The 22295-nt window shown below is 38.3% G+C and overlaps 2 protein-coding genes across 3 annotated transcripts; one reads left to right on the forward strand and one right to left on the reverse strand.

Annotated features, from left to right (window-relative positions):
- Positions 1–8328: 8328 nt before the first annotated feature.
- Positions 8329–12046, forward strand: terb2 (telomere repeat binding bouquet formation protein 2). 2 transcript variants are annotated; one of them, XM_053493362.1, is made up of 7 exons: positions 8329–8392; positions 8533–8614; positions 9856–9995; positions 10201–10259; positions 10354–10439; positions 10627–10730; positions 11842–12046. In XM_053493362.1, exons 1-7 carry the CDS (start codon positions 8329–8331, stop codon positions 11970–11972), a joined length of 666 nt encoding a protein of 221 aa, XP_053349337.1. In that variant the 3' UTR covers positions 11973–12046. The 2 variants fall into 2 exon arrangements, with proteins under 2 accessions (XP_053349337.1, XP_053349338.1); XM_053493363.1 differs by having other exon boundaries at positions 10642–10730.
- An 807-nt stretch (positions 12047–12853) lies between these two features.
- On the reverse strand, positions 12854–19257 carry cnep1r1 (CTD nuclear envelope phosphatase 1 regulatory subunit 1). The gene is made up of 6 exons (XM_053492836.1): positions 19177–19257; positions 15697–15768; positions 14500–14573; positions 14299–14408; positions 13461–13515; positions 12854–13355 (listed from the first exon to the last, which is right to left on the reverse strand). Exons 1-6 carry the CDS (start codon positions 19199–19201, stop codon positions 13314–13316), a joined length of 378 nt encoding a protein of 125 aa, XP_053348811.1. The 5' UTR covers positions 19202–19257; the 3' UTR covers positions 12854–13313.
- Positions 19258–22295: the final 3038 nt, after the last annotated feature.

Below are 22295 nucleotides of genomic sequence, written 5' to 3' on the forward strand. Positions count from 1 at the left end.
ATCACTACATTAAAAATGTCGATCATAAATAAACTTACTACCTGTGCATACTGTATGCATTGTTTCTGGTGTACATAAGGGGTTATACAGAATCTCTCCAAAGCTTCAAGGGTCTTGGCACAGGTTCTACATGTCCCTGTAAATGTCCCGGCCTGTTCTTCCATTATAACGTTTCTCAGGTGGGATGGGGTTTTACCTACTGTAGCACATCGCTCCAATATCTCAATCCAGTTACTGTACCAATAATGTGTAAGACATGTCGGAGTATAATAGCCAAAGAATATAATTTATGATTTATGTTTATTTTTGTCCTCATCAAGCCCTTTAGGTCGTCCTTGAGCCCTGTCGCTAGGGATGGATCCATTCTGTGAAAGCTCATGGCAATCAGGATAGAAATGTTACACCAGCAGATAAAGTAGATCAGTACATTGTGATGCTTCCCTCTACGGAGATAAAGAATTCAATTAACATTAATAAAATGCTCTGCTTTTTTTTTCTTTAATCTGTCATTCATCTGTTTGTATTCTAATGTATGACTGGATGAAAATACATCTCTTCCTTTTTCAAAATTCTCTTTGCAGACGCTCTTAATTGCAGCTAAGAATAGAAACAAGCTGGTTGGATGATGTCATGTGCCATTATGATCACCATATTTCATGGCATAAAGAACAGCTTTAATGCTAGCACACTAATGAGCTTTTGTGCTTGTCTTTTCATTCTCTGATGAAGTTAATTAGACTGTGGCATGGTGGCGTAGTGGTTAGCACTGTGGCCTTGCACCTCCAGGATCGAGGGTTCGATTCCCGCCACTGGACTGTGTGTGAGGAATTTGCATATTCTCAACTCCCTGAGCTTGGTGCGTTTGCATTCAAGATATTCTGGTCTCCTCCCCATCCATTTCAAAATTGCACATAGTGTATATCTGTGCCCGTCTGTGGGTTGGCACCTGTTTAGGGAGTACTCCGCCTCATGCCCGAAATCTCCTAGGAAAGGCTCCAGGCTCCCCGAATGAATGTACAAAAGTTAATAAGACAAAAATGCAAAACTCATTGTGTTACAGAGAAGCAGGAAAACACAAAGTCCTCTGTCGTATCTGAAGACATTTACATCATGGAAAACTTACTGATGAAGAGTTCAGGGTCTTTCCATTTGTGGAGCTTATCCCAGGGCACCAGCACACACACACTACGAGCAATTCGGAAACACCAATCCACCTACATTGCAAGTCTTTGGAACCAAAGTACAGAACATCTACACTTATGCATTTGGCATACTCCCTTATCCAAAGTGACTTTAATCGCTTATGTATAAGCAGTTCAAGGTTGATAGCCTCACCGAAGAGCCCAGCAGAATCTTGGTGGTGCTGCGGTTTAAACCCGTTACCTTCTGATCAAAGAGCCACCCCTGCCCCCATGTCCGGAGATCAGAATCAACCCCGCCGTTAATGTTAAAAAAGCATCTCCTAACAAAAACAAAACAAAACACAACATAACACTGATTATAAGTTTTTCTTGTTCAATAATCTATCTTTCTTCTATCCATTTAATATCAGATTATTTGGACTGTCCCCCATTCATGACCCTGTGAATGAGCAGTTATTATAAAAACTCCTGCACAGAGAACTAATCCACAATTCAAAAGCATTAAGATGTATAACAATTAGGAATGATATAAAGAGGAGACATACCCACTATATTACTTTTTCGGTACCCAATCTCGGCTCCCTTATCTTTATCTCAGTACAACGGCTACATTTAGCGGTGGTGTATGGAAACACGGCTTTAATCATCGTACAGTAGACACTGTTACCTCTTTGTAACGTCTGGTGTGTTTTATCTGAGCTCTGCCAGGAGGAGCTGGTCAAGGCATGAGCAATCAATCACCGAGCCAGACAGCATGCCATCCCCCTGCTGTATGTTCATACTGTAGCCTGGACATACTGTAGACATGGACTCCTCTGGAAGTAAACAACAAGGATATAACGGCTTTACTGCTGTCATATGCATGACTAGTACAGTACATTAAAGGTGTATACATTCTGTACATCACATGTTTGTATCCGGATCACTGATTAAGCTTGTGTTACAGTTTAAGAACATAAAATACAATAAAGGCATAAACAAAAGTGTCCAGTGCAAAAAAAAAAAAAAAACTCAAGGATGTGCTCCTGTCCGTGTCCCTGGCTACATTCCTCCGCTGTGTCGTCCACAGACATTTCAGATTGTCAGCCTTTTTAGGGCTTGAATGTTTCATAGCTGATGCTGGTTCTGTACCATATGCCAGAGTGTGAATGTGAAAAGCAGCTTGGGTGCATGACGGATGGTGTGAATTCACACTCATTACAGCAGCACATTGCCAACCATGTGTCTAAAGATGAGCGAGCAGTAAGCGATGTCTGAGCGTAAAGAAATGTAATACGATTTAAAAATGATGTAACTGGCAAATATCTACCGACTCAGGAGGATTAATCCCATCAATACAAATATAGTCAGACATTTTTAAGCCCTACAAACACCCAATAAGTTAATACTGTTTTAAAGGGGAGAGTAAACGAGTGACACATAGCTACAATAGAGACAGTGCTGTGTTCAATCAGAAGTTCATAAGGAAGTGATATAATTCACAATGGGCAGAGGCTGAGCAAACCTACCTGACGGGCTCGTGTTGGGGAAGCCCCCGTGATGGGCAGGAACTCCTGGATGAACAGAACCACACAGTGGCCGGGTAGAGGTCTCTGCAAAAACACAGCTATATTAGGCAAACAAAATGAGCTGATCAAATCCCCATGTTGAGCGGAGATCTTACGAAAAAGCCTCTGTTTGCGCAGATCATTACTGAAAATGACACTGTGGGCCAAAGCTCAGGTTTGGACTGAACCCCTTTGGTAACCAAAGACCCTGATGTGGATAAGATTGGCACTGTTTGGGTAAGTGACTATGCTGAGCAGAAAAATCCATGACAGACCAATTAAAATAGTGATCACTAATAAAACCATTAAATCAATCAAATGAAATTTTAATTAAACTGGTGTGACATTGTAAACAGAGTTAATAGTTATGCAAGTGATTCTTTTGTGTCACTCACTCACTATACTGCTTTATCCTGTATTCAGGGTCGCAGGGACCTGGAGGGTATCCCAGGAGGCTTGGGGCAGGGTACACCCTGGACAGGGTGCCAATCCATCGCACACACACTACGGGCAATTTGGAAACACCAATTAGCCTAATCCGCATGTCTTTGGACTGTGGGAGGAAACCGGGGTATCCGAAGGAAACCCACCAAGCACGGGGAGGACATGCAAACACCATGCACACAGAGACATGAATCCAGCCTAGCCAGGGAATCAAACCCAGACCTTGGAGGTGCAAGGCACCAGTGCTTACCGCTACACCACCGTGCCACCTAAGTGTAATGCACTTTAGATATAAAACATTCCTAAGGTAAGGACTAAGTAGGGGAATAAAAATGACTAAATTAAACCATATGTACATTCGTATAAATTTAACATGTACATATAACACCCATACTCAGTAACCGGCACTGTCTGTATATTTTGAAATCCTACCCTATGCTATAGCCCCATCTAAAGGATTTAAGTGCACACTACAACAAAACCACCACTACAACCACTAAGCTTTAGATTAACTAAATAGCTCCAGTTATGGGGACAAAAAAACCTCAGAGTGAACAGCAAATGATTGATTGTAAATTACTCTGATCCCATGTTAGTCTTGCTCCTTAAGTCTTTTTCTATGGATGGAGTGCAAGATATTTCAACATCTCGGCTTAATCTCGGCACCCATCATGCGCACCTTCTACAGAGACACCATTGAGAACATCCTGACCAATGTGTCCTGCCAGGAAAACACTCACAGTGAGAGCAGCTGAGAACATCGTTGGTGTCTCTCTCGCCTCCCTCCTGGACATTTACAACACCCGCCTCACACGAAAAGCTCTCAACATCGCCCGTGACCCTACCCACCCGACTCAGAGCTTCTTTAGGCTGCTACCATCAGGGAGGAGACTAAGGAGTCTCCAAAACCAGGACAAGCAGACTGAAGGACAGCTTCATCCATCAAGCGATCAGGAAGCTCAACTCCCTCCCAGCTCCGCCTCCCCTGTGATCTTCGGCCTCTCCCACCGTCATACTCTGACTCCTTCGTTTCACACACACGGACACACTCCTACAGACACACACACTCAGACAACACACAGCGACACACAAAGTCTGTGTTAATTGTGTATGTGACAAATAAAGATTTTATTTGAATTTGATCTAATGTCCAGAGATACCCGGATGAAACCCACCAAGCACAGATGAACTTGCACTTTTAAACATTCACAGTGAAAACTGTGTCAACCTTAGTGTCAATATGGTATAAGTTATAGCATAATCCAATAATCATGTTTCTTATAAACATCTAAACTTTTTATAGTTTTAGATATAATAGTGCTTTGTGTTCTCTTTCCCTGATTCTAATTTTTAGCTTCTTAAATAAAAAAAAAAGTCTTTGTAAAGACAGTTTGTTATAGACCACACTTTAAAACCACTATAAATAAGAATGAACTATTTGTACAAAAGCTTAGATGTCGGCTGTGATGGTAAAGAAGTGGCATGGTCAAAAACGTGCTACTGTACTTCTCATGAGGAGAGATTTCCCTCTCGATCCAGACACACGGAGCCTCAGGTATTACAGGGACAAGTCTGCTCCAGTCATTAGTTAGTTTGAAAGACATTTTATTTTATTTTATTGTATTTATCTGTTTTTCAGTGCAGGAGTGTAAACATTTTAAACAAACAAACAAACAAACAAACAAACAACAAGCCAACCAACCAAACAAACAAAGAGTCAGACAGACAAACATATTGCATGAATGATATAACCATGATGATCAACACAACTGTCTATAACACTGATATGGCCACTGGCCCAAATCGGAGTATGTAAATGTACAATAATAATAATAATAATAATTATTATTATTATTATTATTATTATAACAATAATAATCAGCATCATCATCATAATAACTCAACTGAAAAAGGACAAAAGGTTAAATGTTCATAGGTACAACATAAAACTTTTAAGAACAGATCTAATATGAGACTTTTAAAATGAGAACCCTTACAATTTGCTCAGTAATTATTGTGTTTAACTATTATTATAAAAAAAACAAATTAAAATGGATGACTTGAGTATGAGTAACACTTTTATTGGCAAAGCAAAAGAAGCTAGTTAACCCTGAGCTACTGTAGCTGCCTAACCCTAACCCTAATCTACTGCTTTATAATTGTTTTCATTTATATATGAATATTTATATACGCTCGATTCTGACATTTACTAGATGCAAAAAATATGTTAATATTTATTGATCTAAACGGAAAAAAGTTTACTCTGATTTAATGTTTGACAGTAGAGGAAAAAAGTTTTTGTGTTTTTTTTTCTGAAGTGTATGTAAATATCTGGTTTAAACTGTAAATGCTGAAGGTACCAATGAAGTACAGACCTGAGATTAAACCTTTGCCTTCATCTTTTATTACAGGTGAACAGATATGCACTAAGGCTGATTTGTTACTGATGACACTTCACACCACTATTAGAAAATGGTTTTTGTGCAGTACAACCTAGCAGAAATAACAATAATGAGAAGGGAAGACAATAAAAAGAAAATGCCACCACTTCAAAGTGAAATTAATACAAGAGGTGGATGTTGGAGCAGAGGAAGAAGGTGAAGAAGATGAAGGTCCTCTCAGTCAGGTCTCGGATAAGGAAGAGGGAGCAATCGAGCTGTCTCTGTCTGAACGAAACGCATCTCTGAATAATTTCATACCAAATTAAAAATAACATTTATGAATGGTGATATGGTAATTAGCACATGTTACCCATTAATAAAATAAACAATATTACATATGCACTCCCCCTCTCTCCTTAACAACATGCTTAGAATATTTAAAACTTAAAAATACTGAGACCATAACGGGTGCAGAGGTTGAAGCCTCTAAAGACTTCCTTCTCGTCCTCCTGGAGGAGACTGAGGACGAGACCAAGCTTCCTCTTTGTAAGTAAAGACCGAAACCTAAAGTAGGGAAATAACAATCAAATGAAACAATAGATAAATGAATAAATAAATAGAAACAACAAATCCCTAAAGATAGACCAAACATCAAAAAAACAGACAATGCTTCAGAAAACAGCACGCATGGAAAGGAGACAAAGAAAAGCACCAGGAGAGGGACACGGGGACGCTGGAGAAAAATAAACTACAAAGTTGCTGAGGCTGAGGAGGAAGTAGAGCCTGAAGGTGTGCCTGACCCTGAAGTTAAACCTGGTGCTCAACTTGACCCTAAACCTGAAGCTCAACCTGGCTCAACAGTGGTGGTGAAGACAGAAGCCAGAAGCTATTGAAACAGAGGACTCACACACACTGATAGACCTCTTTATCTGAAAAATAAACTTTACACAATCCTTCCTAACATCCAAGTACAGTTTAAGATTATGAAATTAAAAAAAAAAATTATATCCTAAAGATAGAGCAAACACCAACAGAAAAGACGGATCTGCTAAAAACCTCATGAACGAAAAACAGAAACTGATCAGGAGAGGGACATGAGGTTAAGGGAGAGAGTGTTTTCACGCAGTAATCTACAGAACCAGTCAACAGTTTGAACACACCTACTCAATTAAGTGTTGTCCTTTATTATTATGAGGGTGAGTCATGAATCTAATTATATTAAAACTTCTGTTCTTTTCAGATCTCTCTGTTTAAGGCTCCTGTCCCCCAGGCACAGATGTGCAGGTGTGAACGCGTTACTTCAGTTCATTTGTAACGGCGGTGTGAGCAAAATGCTCTGCAATACCCTGCTTGTGATTCGCACGAAAGAAAAACAGCGTGAAAAGATTTATTTTTTTGTGGTCTAAGGGTGTACCTGCTGCCGAAACAACTCACAGAAGAACATAAACAGATGTGTTTAGATGTCTGCAAACAAGATTTGGAGCGATAGATGAAAGTTTCTTAAAGAGAATCATTACTAGTGATGAGACACGGACTTATTACTACGAGTCTGAGAACAGACGGCTGAGTATGGAACGGAAACATCCTCAATCGCCGACCGAGACAAAATCAAAAGTCCATCAACACTTACAGTTTTCTGGGATTCTCAAGGGCCAGAGGTATTGGAACGTCATCAGGAAAAAAGGGTTCAACAATCAAAAGTGCTCATTACAGCGAGATGCTTATTGAAGAGCTGAAGACTAAACTCCGGATTAAATCTAGAGGACTGATATCCGAGGCCGTCCTGGTTTTGCATGCTGATGATGCACATTCACACACAGTTGACACTTTGCAAAAACTTGGTTTCGAGGTGTTAAATCATCCTTCCTATAGTCCTGATCTCGCTCCGTCAGACTTCCACCTGTTCACCTTAGTCTCCTCTAAGCAGCCCTACGAGGACAAAAGATACACTTCTGATAAAGAAGTAAAGCAGCGGTGCATCTGTGGCTTGCAGCTCGGTGTAAAACATTTTTTAAATCAGGGAATATAAAAGCTTGTTGACAGATAGACAAAGTGTATTGAAAAGCGAGGGGATTATGTCGAGGAAATTATGTATTTGTCTTTTCTAAAGGCTAACTTAAATAAATTCTACAGCTAAAGTGCAGATAATTTTTGACTCACCCTTAGTCTTATCATTTTGAGTCGGGATAGAGAGAATGTGCTTTCTGGCAAGGAAAAATCTGCTTAAGAAACACTGTCACAAACAGTATCCTGATGCACTTAGAGGAGTGAAGGCTGGCCCGTGTAGTCCGATCCAGAAGAAGCGCTGGTGTACTGTTGATCAAATCAATTAAAAGAGGCTTAATAATGGTTTTGATAGAAAGGTGTCAGAACACAAACACACATTTTGTTTTATTGAAAAAATTGGGACTCAATAGTAGCGAGTGGTTTTAATGTTTTGGCTATTATATGTTATAATATACAGTGATTACACTGTAGAAGTTCTGACCAACGGGCTGCAGAGTGTAATACCAACAATGACCAGCAGATGGAGACAGAATTAGCGGACTGTTTATATTTTATTTTATTTTATTTATCATAATGTCAATTAACTTTAATATAAAATTAAATAAGATTATTCTCTAAAAAACTCTGTTTAATTACAGTGTAAATACATGTGACCAGAGACTTTAATCATAAAAGGCCATATGGTGCTTTGTGTTTTTCTATTTGTGCTAATGTAGCTAGCATGAGCATCTGGTTACAAACGCTTTCCCTTAAAAACTAATACTTGGTTAAACTACAGTTAGACAACACTTTTTTCATTAAAGAAAAATGTTTAAAAACAAATCAGCTTGGTTCTCAGACAGTGTAAAGAGAGATACTGTGAGGTTTTGGGGTAAGTTTGGGAGATAGAGAGATTAGCCGGCTAGTTTTCAGATTTGTGTTTTGCTAGCATGTTTAGAAAGATCCAGAATGACTTAAATCCATAATATTTCCACATCAGTGACTTGGAAACGTGTGTATGATGTTTTTCAGAGTCTCAGGGTGGTGTTATCACAGACTGGAAAACAGCTGAGTATCTTTTCAGTGAGGACTCCACCTGTCCTGACACCAACAGGTACTTCACCTGTGTGTTTATATAAAAAAAAACATAGACTGATCTTTCATCTTTACTTTTTAAAAGTAAAGTACAAAAATGTGGTTCATACTTTACCAAATGTGTTGGTCTGTATATACGGGTCATTCTACACAAACGCTGGAAAGTGCTGTCACTTAGGCCAAAGTTATTAAAATTTACATAGCACACACATTACTTGTATATTTTCAGAAAATATAGTATGTACTTTCAATCGGCTTTGATGTTTAATATTTTTATTACTGTATATATATATAAAGGTTTAAGGAAATGTCTTGTCACTTTGATCATACATCAAAGTGTGACCATATATTTTTCATCTAAAGATATTGTGATAAAAGAAATCTGATTTACAATAACATCACTCACTCAGTCTCACTTACTCATCTTCTATTTATTTTGTATTCAGGGTTGCGGGGACCTGGAGCCTAGCACACACACCTATTCACACACTACGGGCAATTTGGGAACGGCAAACTGCGTTAGCCTAACCTGCATATCTTTGGACTGTGGGAGGAAACCGGAGTACCCGGAGGAAACCCACCATGCACGGGGAGAACATGCACACAAACTCCATGCACACAGAGACGGGAATCAAGCCTGGCCGGGAATCGAACACGGACCCTGGTTAGGCAACATGCTAACCACTGCACCACAAAAACATCAATATATTATAAAATAGGTTAAACACTAAAATCATAAATCGCCTATACTGCTTTATTCTGTATAACAGTGACACGGGGTACATGCTGGAAGAGGTTCCAGGCCATCGCTGGGCACACACACACACACACACACTACTGACAATTTGGGAACACCAATTAGTCTAATCTGCAGGTCTTTGGACTGTGGGAGGAAACCAGTGTACATGAAGGAAACCCACCAAGCACCGGGAGAACATGCACGATCGATGCACACAGCCTCGAGGCAGGAATTGAACACTCAACCCTGAAGGTGTGACGCCACAGTATAAACCACTAAGCCACTGTGCTGCCCACACTGCCTCATTCACACCGGGGCAATTTAGCACATCTAATCCACCTACCTGTACATTGTTTCAGAGAAAACTTGGGACCCCTGAGGAAACCAATGCCAACACAAATGGCTGATGCGTGTGGTTATTGTACCTAGTGGATTTATTAATTAACATGTGCCTAAGCCATGCACAGTAGAACATCCTTGAGCTTAGCTTGATTTTAAAAAGTGTTCACATTTCATTTCAGGATCCACGTGAGTGATGAGTACGTGACGGATCGTGCCACGGTGTTTCACAGCGCCTACCTCTCTACCTGTAAGCTGAGGCAGAGCACCAAATCTGTGCCGCTTGGTCATTATCTCCTGCCTCCTGTTTCTGTACAGAAAGGTGAGTCATGGATAAATTATTTTTTATCATTTTTATTTTTATGAATTTTTTAATATTATTAATAATAATAATAATAATAATAATAAAAAAACAAAAAACAAAGCCAATGCAAATCCCATATGTGCAGACAGCCAGCTCATGGTTTTGTTCAAGTGTGAGGAATGAGTTTTACCGAATTAAAAATTCTATCTCACTCTGTGCTTAGAGGTGAAAGCCAGGTTTGGAAGGTTCATATGGGAGCGTGATGAGATCCTAGGAGTGGGTGTGAGTATACTGTTTTAAAAGGCATGATTTCTATTTATGAGTATAGATTTTTTTGTTTTTAATGAACTCTTTTTTTACATATCCTTTGTTGAAGATTTCACATGGAAACACTAGCACTGAACAGATTTTGATTGTTCAGCCTGATGCTAAAGGAAGTCAGTCAAAGAGAGAAAAGAAAAGGTATGGCTGACATACTCTGTTGATTATCGTATTCGATATAGTTTCTCTAATTATGATTCATCTGGGAGCAGCTTTCCTGACTGGTTTAGCTGAATGTAAACATAAACGAATATGACAGTAAACGCCAGCGTTTAGACGTACACCTGTGCACAGGTATATTTAATATATAGCATTCTAAATCTGTCAGTGAAGCATCTCTCAGGCAGGAGAAGTGTATGGACACGTCTTCATCGACAGACGAAGCAGTTTGTTGTGAGGCGCAGCTCTATCCTGTGAACAACATGGTGTCAGGTACTTAATTATCATTACATATTAGTAATTCAACAGCAAGGTTATGTTGCAAGGTATGCATACTGCATATATATATATATATATATATATATATATAAAAATTTATATATATATAAAAATATAAAATCTTAAATTGTATACAGAAATATGTGCCTGTAATTAAGGTTCTGCTTATTTGAATCGCAAGTGTTAACGCTTAAGCTTAGATCTTTAAACGAAATCAAATTGAAGCTTAGTCATACACGCTAAGATTCCATTCAGTCGCCTTTAGCTTTGATTACAGTTCACAATGTGGTGTTCAGTTCATGTGTAAAAATACTTCCATGCTTCCAGAACCACTCTTTAACAATTCCGGAATATGTCCATGCCATCAGGGAAGAAAACCTCCATAGATGTGATAACCTGGTGATTCAGTACATTTAGGTCGTCAGCTGACTTCATTTTATTGCCGCATAACGCTACTGAGTCTAGACCTGAGTAACTGATTAACCCCAGATCATAACACTGTCTCCAGAGGCTTGTACAGTGGACACTATGCATGATGGGTCCATCGCTTCATGCGCTTCCCTTCTTACCCTGACACGCCCATCACTCTGGAATAGGGTCAGTCTGGACTCATCAGGTCACATGACCTTTTCCCATCGCTCCAAAGTCCAATCTTTATGCTCTCTAGCGAACTTAAGCCTTTTTTCTCATGATTTTCAATAACAAGTTGTTTTCTTATGGACACAACTGTTTAGTCCCAATCCTGAGAGTTCAATTCACTTTAATTTTATTTATATACTGCGCTTTTAACAATGGTCATTGTCTCAAAGCAGATGCACAAAATTAAAAGATTATGGAAATGTGTAGGAGCTAGTTGACTGTTCAGCACTATCCTTCCAGCCTTTTATAATGTGTTGAAGGGCTCATAACAGTTCTAGTATTTCAAATAATACTCCACTGTTCTTATGCTTTGCATTTGCAAAGGATTAAATTGTAATTGTAAAGTGCACTGTAATTTCCAAATATATATATATTTTTGCAGTTAAAGAATGATGTCTGATTCATATGTATTCACAGCTAAAACTAGACCTATTTATGACAAGGTTCTTGTTTGGTTCCTCTACAGGTTATGTCCATATCGATCAGCTAAGCAAGTTCTCAGGAGAGCTTCAGGACTTCCTTCCGTCCCGCTCAGGTTATTCAGTCTCTAGATCGCGCAGGAGAAGATTTTCTTATCATAATAAAGACGGACACTGACAGGAGTTGGAACGTTTTAAAAGCTTTAAACTAGAAATGTATAAGTTTGCACTGAGAAATTGAAGTACGACAAGACAGAGACTGTAAAAAAATTTGATTATAATGTGGTCTAATCTAGACAACATGAATAAATAAAGCTGCACATGTGTAATGAGTGCTACTGTGGTAACTTAATCTAATTAAGTTTAATCAGATATCTAGGCTAGGGCTAGGAAAAAAAAAATTAAACTTCTGTATGTCATTTTATAAGAAAGTATTTATAAAGAGTGAGAATAAGCTGATTGGAATACATAATTTGTCCTCCTTTTCATCAATACTACACTGGGTGTTCAAGTCAAACCGGGTTGTGATTAAATTTCTGGTGAATGAAGGTGTAAAGGTGATTGACGTTTACAGACGACTTTAATTTACAGCAGTGATGAGACTCTTAGCCGCAGTAAAACAGCTAAATGGTGCAAATGTTTTAAAGAAATCCGAAAGTCTGTAAAAGAGGGAATGTCTGATTCTCAAAAAAAATTATGGATACCTTATCACTAAACTTGCAGAAGACACACATGATTTAGAGCATTAAAGGAGTTCCTGGGAGGCCAGCATTTCATGCTCCGGCCTACTGAGAAAACTTTCTACCTTGATGGTATCTTAGCAATAGTGAAACAATGGGAGAGGTGCATTAGTGTAGCAGGGGATTATATAAAGATATATAGAGAGTTTTTACTCTCATTCTGCACAATCAAAACTCCCTCTTTGACTTTAACACCCCTTGTACATACCTTTTCACATGGAGAACATCTGAACTCTCCACAAACAGTGACCTTAGTTCAGGAACTAGACACGGAGCTGTGAAAGTGAATTCATTCTGATTTGTATTCAATATTATCAGAAAAAGGAAGCCATTTTATTATTCATATCAGAAAGATTTTTTCCAAACCTACAAATATAGAAAAACAAAGCAGCACGTCTGGTTTTTTAAATAAATGTATACATGCATAAAATCAAATCTACAATTTAAAAGACTCTTATGTAGTTATACAATGTTATTTATGGTACAAAACCCACTGATCGAAACAGAGTCTCTTTCAGATGTATATAAAGTTCTCTAATTAAGAGATCTGTGTATTTAATAATTACTGTGTTAAGCCATTTGCTTAAAATAGCAAACTCTCCACACTGGGTACACAATAAAAGAACAGCATTAGAAATACAGTCACTTAATGTACGGTGTAAAGTAAAACTCTGTGTGTGTATGTGTATGTCTACGGGAGGCTTTTAAAACTGCATCAGTCATATTCTTCAAACAAAACCGGACTGGAAAAAAACAAAAAACATTCAGCTCCAGATCAGCTACTGGATGTGAGGCCGCGGCTTTAGGATAAGTTTCCCCGTCTAGAATCAGGCAGAAAGAGACATCGTTTAAAAAAAAAAAAAAAAAAAAAAAATCATGAGTTCTTGAAATTATGGAGGATAAATCATTGATACTTTGTCACTCACATCATCACAGGACATGTTGTATTCTGCTAGCACTGTCCGGCAGCGTGCAGCAATACTGCCTCAGGGTCAAGGAAGAAAGGAACGAGAAAAAGAGAAATAACTCAATCATTTACTTTCTTAAAAAGGGGCTGGCCATGTTTCTCCAGGTGTATATACAGTATGAGGATTAGAAAATATTACTGTGCTATAAAGGTATACTCTAAACAACACTAAAAAGATAGTTCTTGTTCAGTAAGAGCAAGCGCCTTTATGATTACAGCAGCTAAAAGTAATGCAAAGTGAGCTTTTTAAAATTTTTTAAAATTATTTGAAACAGGTTGCTCAGGTTGTACATGTTGTATAGTGTAACTGTTCCTCTATACAAAGGTAGACAACATAAAACTCTGGGCACCAACGTGAGTGGAAGCCCATCCGGTAGCTCTTTTCTCTCTTTCTGTCTCTTTTGGTTTCAGTTGCTTGTTTTCACTTTTTTCCCCTCATTCCAAATTTTTTTCTGTGGATATGAAACCCATTTCTGTGCAGCTGGAATTTCCTTCATGATTAATAAAGCATCGGTCTGTCTGTCTATCTAGTCTCCATCACAAGCCATGCTTCTGTGCCTCGTTAAATGTAACTCTCAAACCCTCTTTTAAAATCCACTTGGTCACAGTTGGTCTCCTACTGCGTCCTTGGTTGGTTTTCAGTGCTGATTTGCTGTTCGTCCATCTGTGTCACACAACTTTGACTTAGTGTGTTATGTAATAATTACATTTTAGATGATAATACGCACATTAATTTTCCATGCCCGAGACTATAGTCTCACTCAAATGTTTGTTTAGAATCAATAAAATAAGGATACATCGATGGTGCGACGACGCGTTTGTGTATTCCAGCGAAGAACAAGCCGATGAGAGTGATGCAGCTAATAGTGAAAAAAGGATGATTCCATAACGACGAAAAGAAAGACACCTGTCGAAAAAATAGAGAGAACACGTTAGGGTTTGGGTGCGAGAGAATGACAAGTAATGTCTTAACATTAACCTTGAACTCTTGTTCTGACCTTTTGAGTGTCTGGGTCTATTAACCAGTTCCAAGCTCCGGTCGCTGTGCAAACTGACACCACGATCAAAATCACTGGAATAAAATAGAACAGTGTGAGAGTCAAAGGTTACTGACAACACAATCTAAAAAGAGAGCTGGGGATTGCTTTAATAACTTAGGTCTTAAAAAAAAAAAAAAAAAAAAATCAACACTGATAAAAGAGTCAGTACCAAAATGATTGGCACTTTTAAAATATATGGGTTTAAAAAAAATGTCCAGACAAAGAAATGAGACAAAAAATATGACGGACAACAGCTACAGACATACAATAAGTCCCACACTTACGAACATTCGAGTATGAATTTCTGCAAATACAAAGGGACCGCCGTTCTACGAACATTCAAAGATACCAACAAATCATGGAAGTAGCTCACGTGTATTGTACAAAAAGTAGACACTGCAGTGCACCAGATACCAATATTTACAATTATATACAATAGTTTTAGTGTGGGGGTGTGGGAGAAATGAGTCAGCCTCACCGGTTTAAATGAATCAGTCCGGCAGCATGATTATAGAAAATGACTGTCCTGTAAAGCTGTCCCATGGAGAATAATCCTTATCTTAGAAAATCTCCAACAAAACAGAGTTTACAGTCCGTAACAGCTCTGAGACAAAATTGCGCCTGTTCAAGCATGCAGTAAACACCATGTAGCATTGTCCCCCCCCCAACAACGTCTTCCTGGGCTCCTTTTAAACAAGGTCAGCTGATCCTGCTGCATTCCCCGAGATTCCCCCTCGAGATTTAAAGCCCAGTCTCTCGAGAGTATAACGTGAAACCAAAACACCAAACCTGTTTGCTTGTTTTGTTTTACACCTTGCATATTTGTGTCAATTGCGTACAAGACTCACTTTGTCTGACTTTGTCTGACTTAGAAACAAATCAGACTGACAAACGTGTCCCCAGAACAGAACTCGTTTTATGCCAAAAGGTTTTATGCCTTTAATATTCACTGTTAAGAAAATTATTTAAAAAAACTAAACAAAACAATGTAACTGACTAAAAGAAGATGCAAATGGTTTCTTTCATTAACCACAAAGACATTTTTCCCAAACCAATTAGAAGGGTGCCAACAATTCTGGAGACCAACATACAGTAAATAACTAACTGAATATACAGCTAGTTATTTAAGAATGAAAAGAAGACAGCGTGACTTACTTCGCCACCGGCCTGTAGCTGGCTGCAGACAGGACACATACTCTGTTAGTCTCCTCTCGAAAGCCTTCAGATCTAAAAAAAAAAATGTAAATAAAATAAGTTGTCTGTTGCTGCAGGATGTCTCACACACCCACAGTGACGCCAAATGTAATGTGTACTATTATACAAATGTTAGGTACAACTCTCCCTGGCAGCATTACAACAAATAATAACAACTGATAATATAAATATATATATAAATAAATACACAAATATCCAGCACTATTTGACCCTTTTGTCACATGATGGTAATAAATAAATACCCATCAGAAAATGAATCTGCGTATATATTAATTGCTGGTCAATTCACAATTTTGGTGGTTATTTGCCAGGTTTGTTTAGACATAATAATAAAAACTACATGTTCAATTCAGTCATGAAGCTGTTGAATAAAGCTCAGGTATATAACATTGGTCATGACTTTAAACTTATTTTTTAAAGGTTTGAATTCTTAAAATTGTAACTCAGGATATTTGGATATTTAATACAATTAAATTTTATTTATATAGCGCTTTTAACAATTGACAAGTTTGTATGAGATGTGAATCTGTCCCTGATGGGGCAAGCCGAGGGCGACTGCAACAGTGGCAAGGAAAAACTCCCTGAGATGGTAATAGGAAGATACCTTGTGAGAAACCGGACTCAACAGGGAACCCATCCTCATTTGGGTGATAACGGATAGCAGAGATTGATCTGCATTCATACTGTGTGAGACTGAAAGTTCAGTATAACAGGAGATGTGTTTAAGTTAAAATTGAGTCCAGTTCTTTATTGTAGGCTCAGATAGACTGTAGGAAACTCCAGTCCTGAACTATCAAGCGACTGGAGTCACAAGTCCTCAGAGAACAGCTGTCTGCATCAGTCGAGGACAGGATCGTCTTCATGGTAAAGTGTAACCGTTTTCAGTCACCACACGCATCCCAGGCAGTAAAATGAAGATATTTATAAAAGGCGAATCAGCACTTGGGTGTTGTGATAATATCGTATTGGAAGATGACTGATTATTCCATCCCTATTATTAACTGTACTGTAAAAGAGTGAAAAAGCGAGGAGAGTGACGGAGTAACTGTTTATGGCTACTATAATGTAAATGAAAAGTTGACTTTACACGTTACTTTACACTTATGTTACACTGATGTTCCTCACAGCTTCATTTAGATGGAGACAGCTAGGGTACTCGCTTAATATTTTGTCTCATTCGCGAGATTCTACAGTAAAAGTGATGCATATGTATCATTTTTGTTAAAAAATGATTTAGTATGATTTTTGTTAAATGTTTATCAGGTCTGCATTATTATTATATACCAAAAAAACATTCACTATTTCCAAACAAAAAAAAAAAAAAAAAAGTTAAATTAGAATATTTGCATGCCTGTAAAGAAAGCAATATATTACATGACCGAGCAGTTCTCAGACAAAAACCTAATGTAGGCTCCTAGAAGGGAAACAAAGTGTGCTAAAACTACTTCTTATTCTCCAGCATGCTCAGTAAAGCAGCTGTTTTACTTACAGTACTGTGCAAACATCTTGGGCACATACAGAAAAAATAATAATAAAAATGCCACCACTAAAGCGTAATAAAATAAACTCAGTAATTATTTGGTGTGGGAACTCTATGCTTGAAAATAGTCAGTAGTATTAGAGATACAAATTTGTGGGGTTTTATAAGTAAAACAAATATTTGGTTTTATTGAGGGTGCTGGACTGGTAACTCCTTTCTGGGAACATACATTAGTTTTTTTTCCATCAGAAAACGGCTCTCTTTACAGGTAAGGAAATATTCTTCTGTCTATGTGCCATCTGGCATATCAGGCGACGGATACTCCCCACCCTGGAGGTACATCCTTCATTTCTGTGTCAGTTACTTCAGGGGTCGGGTTGCCAGCTTGGCACCTGATTGTCATTCACACACTACAGGAAATTTGGAAATGGCAATTAGCCTAATCTGCATGTCTTCAATCTGTGGGAAGAAACCAGAGTACCTGAAGAATCCCAACAAGTATGGGGAGAACATGCAAATCTATGCACAAAGATGTGAATCTATGCAAAAATTAAACCGCCGACCCTGAAGGTGCGAGGTGATGCGAGGCACTACTAAGCCAAATTATAGACGTTTTGTTTATTGCAGTCACGCCAGCAGCTTCCAAATTATTTCTAGGAACGGCTCACAGTGAGGGTTGCCAGATCTCACTGACAAAACCCAAACAAGGTAACTTACTATCTGTAAACCTCAGTAGTGAAAATACATTTCTTTTCCAGCCCAAGCTGGTTAAAAATAAATAAATAAATAAATAACTTATCCAATTAGACAGAAACTCGCACAATCTGGCAACACGATTCAAATTTGTGACAAGTGACACTTCCTGGACTGTCATGACAGCTCACTTTGCAACCTAGTTTGATCCTATATGTTGAAGTGACTGCATGCAATCCAGACTCTTAACAAGATTAAAAGCGTTCCATAAACAAGACTTTTACAGAAAAGTTTTCATGAACACATGATGCTGTCAGAATTACTTGAAAGACTAACACCAACATATAATATGCTGGTGTTAGTCTTTCAGCTGCTCCTGTCGAGGTGTCGCCACAGTGAACCATTCTATTTGCACACAACTTAATAAATGTTTTTTTTATTATTATTATTTTTACCCCAGAAACCCTTCCTGAAGCAACTTGCCCATTTTATCCAGGTTTGGGACCGGCACTGCATTAAGTGGTTGTGCTTTTGACATTGAGTGGGAATTGCCGAACCCGGGTCAGAAATCTACCACTGAGCCACCAAGGCTGCCAGCAAGGATGTATAATATAATCTTATATCAAAATAATTCTTATATAACAAACACTTATGAGGATAACCTCCAGGGTGACAGCAGTAACTCTGCCTAATCACACCATCATTGATTGTTTTCCTAAAACAACACTGTTTAATTCATTATTTGTCCAAACTAACTTTTCAGAGTATCAGTCAGGATTCACCATGGAATGATGGTAAGCTGATATGGTAAAACAGAGGGATCTAGATCTAACTAACAAACTGAAGAATTAATAAACTAACTAACTAACTAACCAGCCACACACACACACATACACACACACACGTTGTCATGCTGTAAAAATGCTCTAGTATTGCTCCCAAATCAAACCCTGACCCACAAAACCACACAAACACCAACATCAGGGTTATCCAACACCCTAAACACTCATCACCAACATTATCTCATCTCCTAACCGTCTCCATGACAACAACGACGTCTGGATTTAACCTTAGTTGCGTTAGCATGTTGCTAGCTGTGAGATTAGCCACCGACAACAATTTTACGTTAACTTTCCCCGTGTCATCATAAAATTTCAGTCAAACGTGCACAGCTGGTGGACAAAACGCTTATAAATGTAAGTGGCGTAATTTAGCGTCTTAAATATTTTAATAATAATTTATAATACCTTCGGCTTGTTCTAGAGAGTTCATCGCTCTTCACCCGGTTCCTCTGACTTCCCAGGCCTCGCGACGGCTCAAGAGAAAGCTCTGCTCTGATTGGACAAAAAGTGATTACGTAACATTTTAAAGCTCCACGGGTGCATTCAGGGCAGTCACTAATGCGCATATAGGCGCAGACTTACCATTAACACGACATGCGCAGGATTACATTTTTAGATGATAAAAGTTTTTAAAACAGTTTTAATGATTACAGTTTTAATGATAAAATAGTTAACATCCTAAACTGCCAGTATTTTGAAATTAAATATGAAATAATCTACATATATTATAAAGATCCACCACTTTATAAAAAGTACTGTCACAAAATTAAACAAATAAGACAATAAAATAAATAACTTATATATATATAACTTATATATAACTTCTACTAGATTCTACCAGAGATATTGTTGAATTTACAGGGCAAGATCGGTAACACCCAGAATATATATACTGATGTTCCACGACTTCTCATAACCTACATGACCTTCATACATGACCTTCTTCCAATTTATAAAGTAAACTTATGTTAGTTTTAAGAAAGATGCCTGAATAGTCAAATTTTAAGACAAATTGAAAGAACGCAAATTATTGCTACACTTCAATACACCTACCGTCTGGCCCAGAATTGGGGGAGAGACTGTCAAACACACACACACACACACACACGCACGCACAATATCTAAAGATCTTTGTTTATTATCAGCAAAGAGCATATATTTAAGCTTTTGTCCACGTGCCGTGTGTCACATACTGTATTTTCCGTCCATGAAAATATCCAGTCATTAACATGTCAGAGTGATATGTCTGTGAAGATTCTCAGTCATCAAGGTGAGGTTATCTGGAAGTAGAATCATGTCAACTGGACTTATTTCTTGATTAGTAGATGCGTTTCACTAATCATCCAAGTAGCTTCTTCAGTCTAGGGCAAGTTGGAAAGTAACTCATATTCTCAGTAACTCATATAAGTCCTCCAAGGTGAAAAGATCCTCCCCTATTTGAAAAGGCTGGTTATGTGAATAATGGAGAAGGTAAAATTAGGAGGGAGTGTCCCTCACTACTATCTAACAACCCTCCCACCCTTGGACTGAAGAAGCTACTTGCATAAGTAGTTAAACATATCTACTAAACAAGAAAGAAGTTTATTTGACATGACTCAACTTTCAGACGTCATAGTCATGTTAATGTCAAGCCATAGAGAGACATAGAGACAGACATATGAAAGGAAATGCATATACATCTTAAGGAAATGCAAATACATAGTAAAGTTTGCATAATATTAGAAAATCTTACAACATATAACCTTTCATTTCCTCCACTATTCTTTTTGTCTGTTTTATATATTAACTTGGTGATTCTCTATCACTTATTCTTTGTAGGTTGGTGGTGTGAATGAAGCCTATCTCAGGGAGCTCAGGCCACATGGCATGTGACACTCTTGATGTGATGCCAACTCATTGCAGGGCAGCGCACATGCTCATGCATACTAACACACCCAATCATAGACTACAGGCAATTTGGAGATGCCCTTGGCCTCTGAGAGGACCCGGAGTACACCCACAATGCAAAGGAGAAAATGCACACAGACCAGAAAAGAGTCTGGTTAACAGTTGTGGTTAAGGAAGATTATTTACAATTGTCCTATCTGGTGTCACCCATGAAGATGGGTTTCCTTGTTGTCTCTGGTTTCTCTTACAGTTTTTTTTTTTTGTCTCGCAAAGAATCTTTCCCTTGTCATCGTCACCTCCGGATTGCTCATTAAGCTTACTTTTCTTAATGTGAAATTTACATTTGGAATTTGTAAACTTTCCCATGCCCCTTTGTCCATAAAACAACTGTGCTTTCTTCTTCTTTATAAGGGAATACGTCCTATAGCCTGTGGATGGACAAATATATCTGCAGCTGGCATGCGGGAACTCTCTCATCTAACCAGAAAGTGCTAATGTGTTTCCTAGCGTTTGTCTGTCTGTCTTCAGGCCTCCATATGACTTACATGTTAATGACTTGGTTTTTTTTATATACTGATTAAAATATGATTCAGGGCAACTGGCCAACAGCTTAGATATGTAAACATATTGCAAAATTAACATCATGTTTGATCAAAGGCACATTCCTCTTAAAAAAATTTTTATTTGCATATCTGCTTCTGTTTTCAAGCTGATTCTCACCCCAGGGTGGTTCACATGTTAGGTTTCTGAACAGCCTGAAGTCAGTAAAACAAATGAGCAAAAATATGCACATACAGTGATCACTTTATCAGCTACAAACACTGGTACAACTTAAGTGCACATTTTTAGGTTCATGAATATTACACAGTCCTTTTACCAATATACACAATTCTCAGAAAAGATCACAAACCGTGCACAGCAACATGCTAACTGTATGTCTAATCATACACCTACATCTAAGGTACTTTACCATGGTAAAATACCTAAACTTATTGGAATTATATCTTTTTTAAGACCCACTGTATGTCTACAGAAAAAAAAAAAACGTTACTCGTGATTACAGAAGCGGGACACCAGGACAAGTCCGACAGGTGCAGACGGCAGAGGGGGTCTGGATCACTGGCAGCTCAGGAGCGACATGTATAGATCGACAGAGAGATAAGTAGAGGAAAAGAGAGAGAGGAGGGAGAAGAGGCAGAAGAGAAGGACAGATAACAGTTCGGTCTAGTCAATGTGGCACAATGTATAAGGTGAATATATACTTAGTGCAGAGTGCAAGCAGAGACTCTGGCAGGACTAACTATGACATCATACCTAAAAGGGAGAGCCAGAAGAAACAAAACACAGACATGAGGGCATTCTGAAATGTAAAGCAATCAATCACTTTACCATCAACAAACCTGAGTGATCAATTCGAGTGGGGAAGACAGCATCTAAAGATACCAGTTTACCATAATACTCTACGTCCATGAGTCCCCCAGATCTGCTCCTTTACCCAAAACAAATCTATTTACTAAAATGCTCGCTGAATAAATAGGTTTTTAGCCTAGACGTAAACACTGAGACTGTGTCTGAGTCCTGAACATTAATTGAAAGACTATTCTATAACTTTGGGGCTTTGTAAAAAAAAGCTCTGC

The sequence above is a fragment of the Clarias gariepinus genome, chromosome 3, assembly GCF_024256425.1.
Source record: "Clarias gariepinus isolate MV-2021 ecotype Netherlands chromosome 3, CGAR_prim_01v2, whole genome shotgun sequence".
NCBI lineage: Eukaryota > Metazoa > Chordata > Actinopteri > Siluriformes > Clariidae > Clarias > Clarias gariepinus.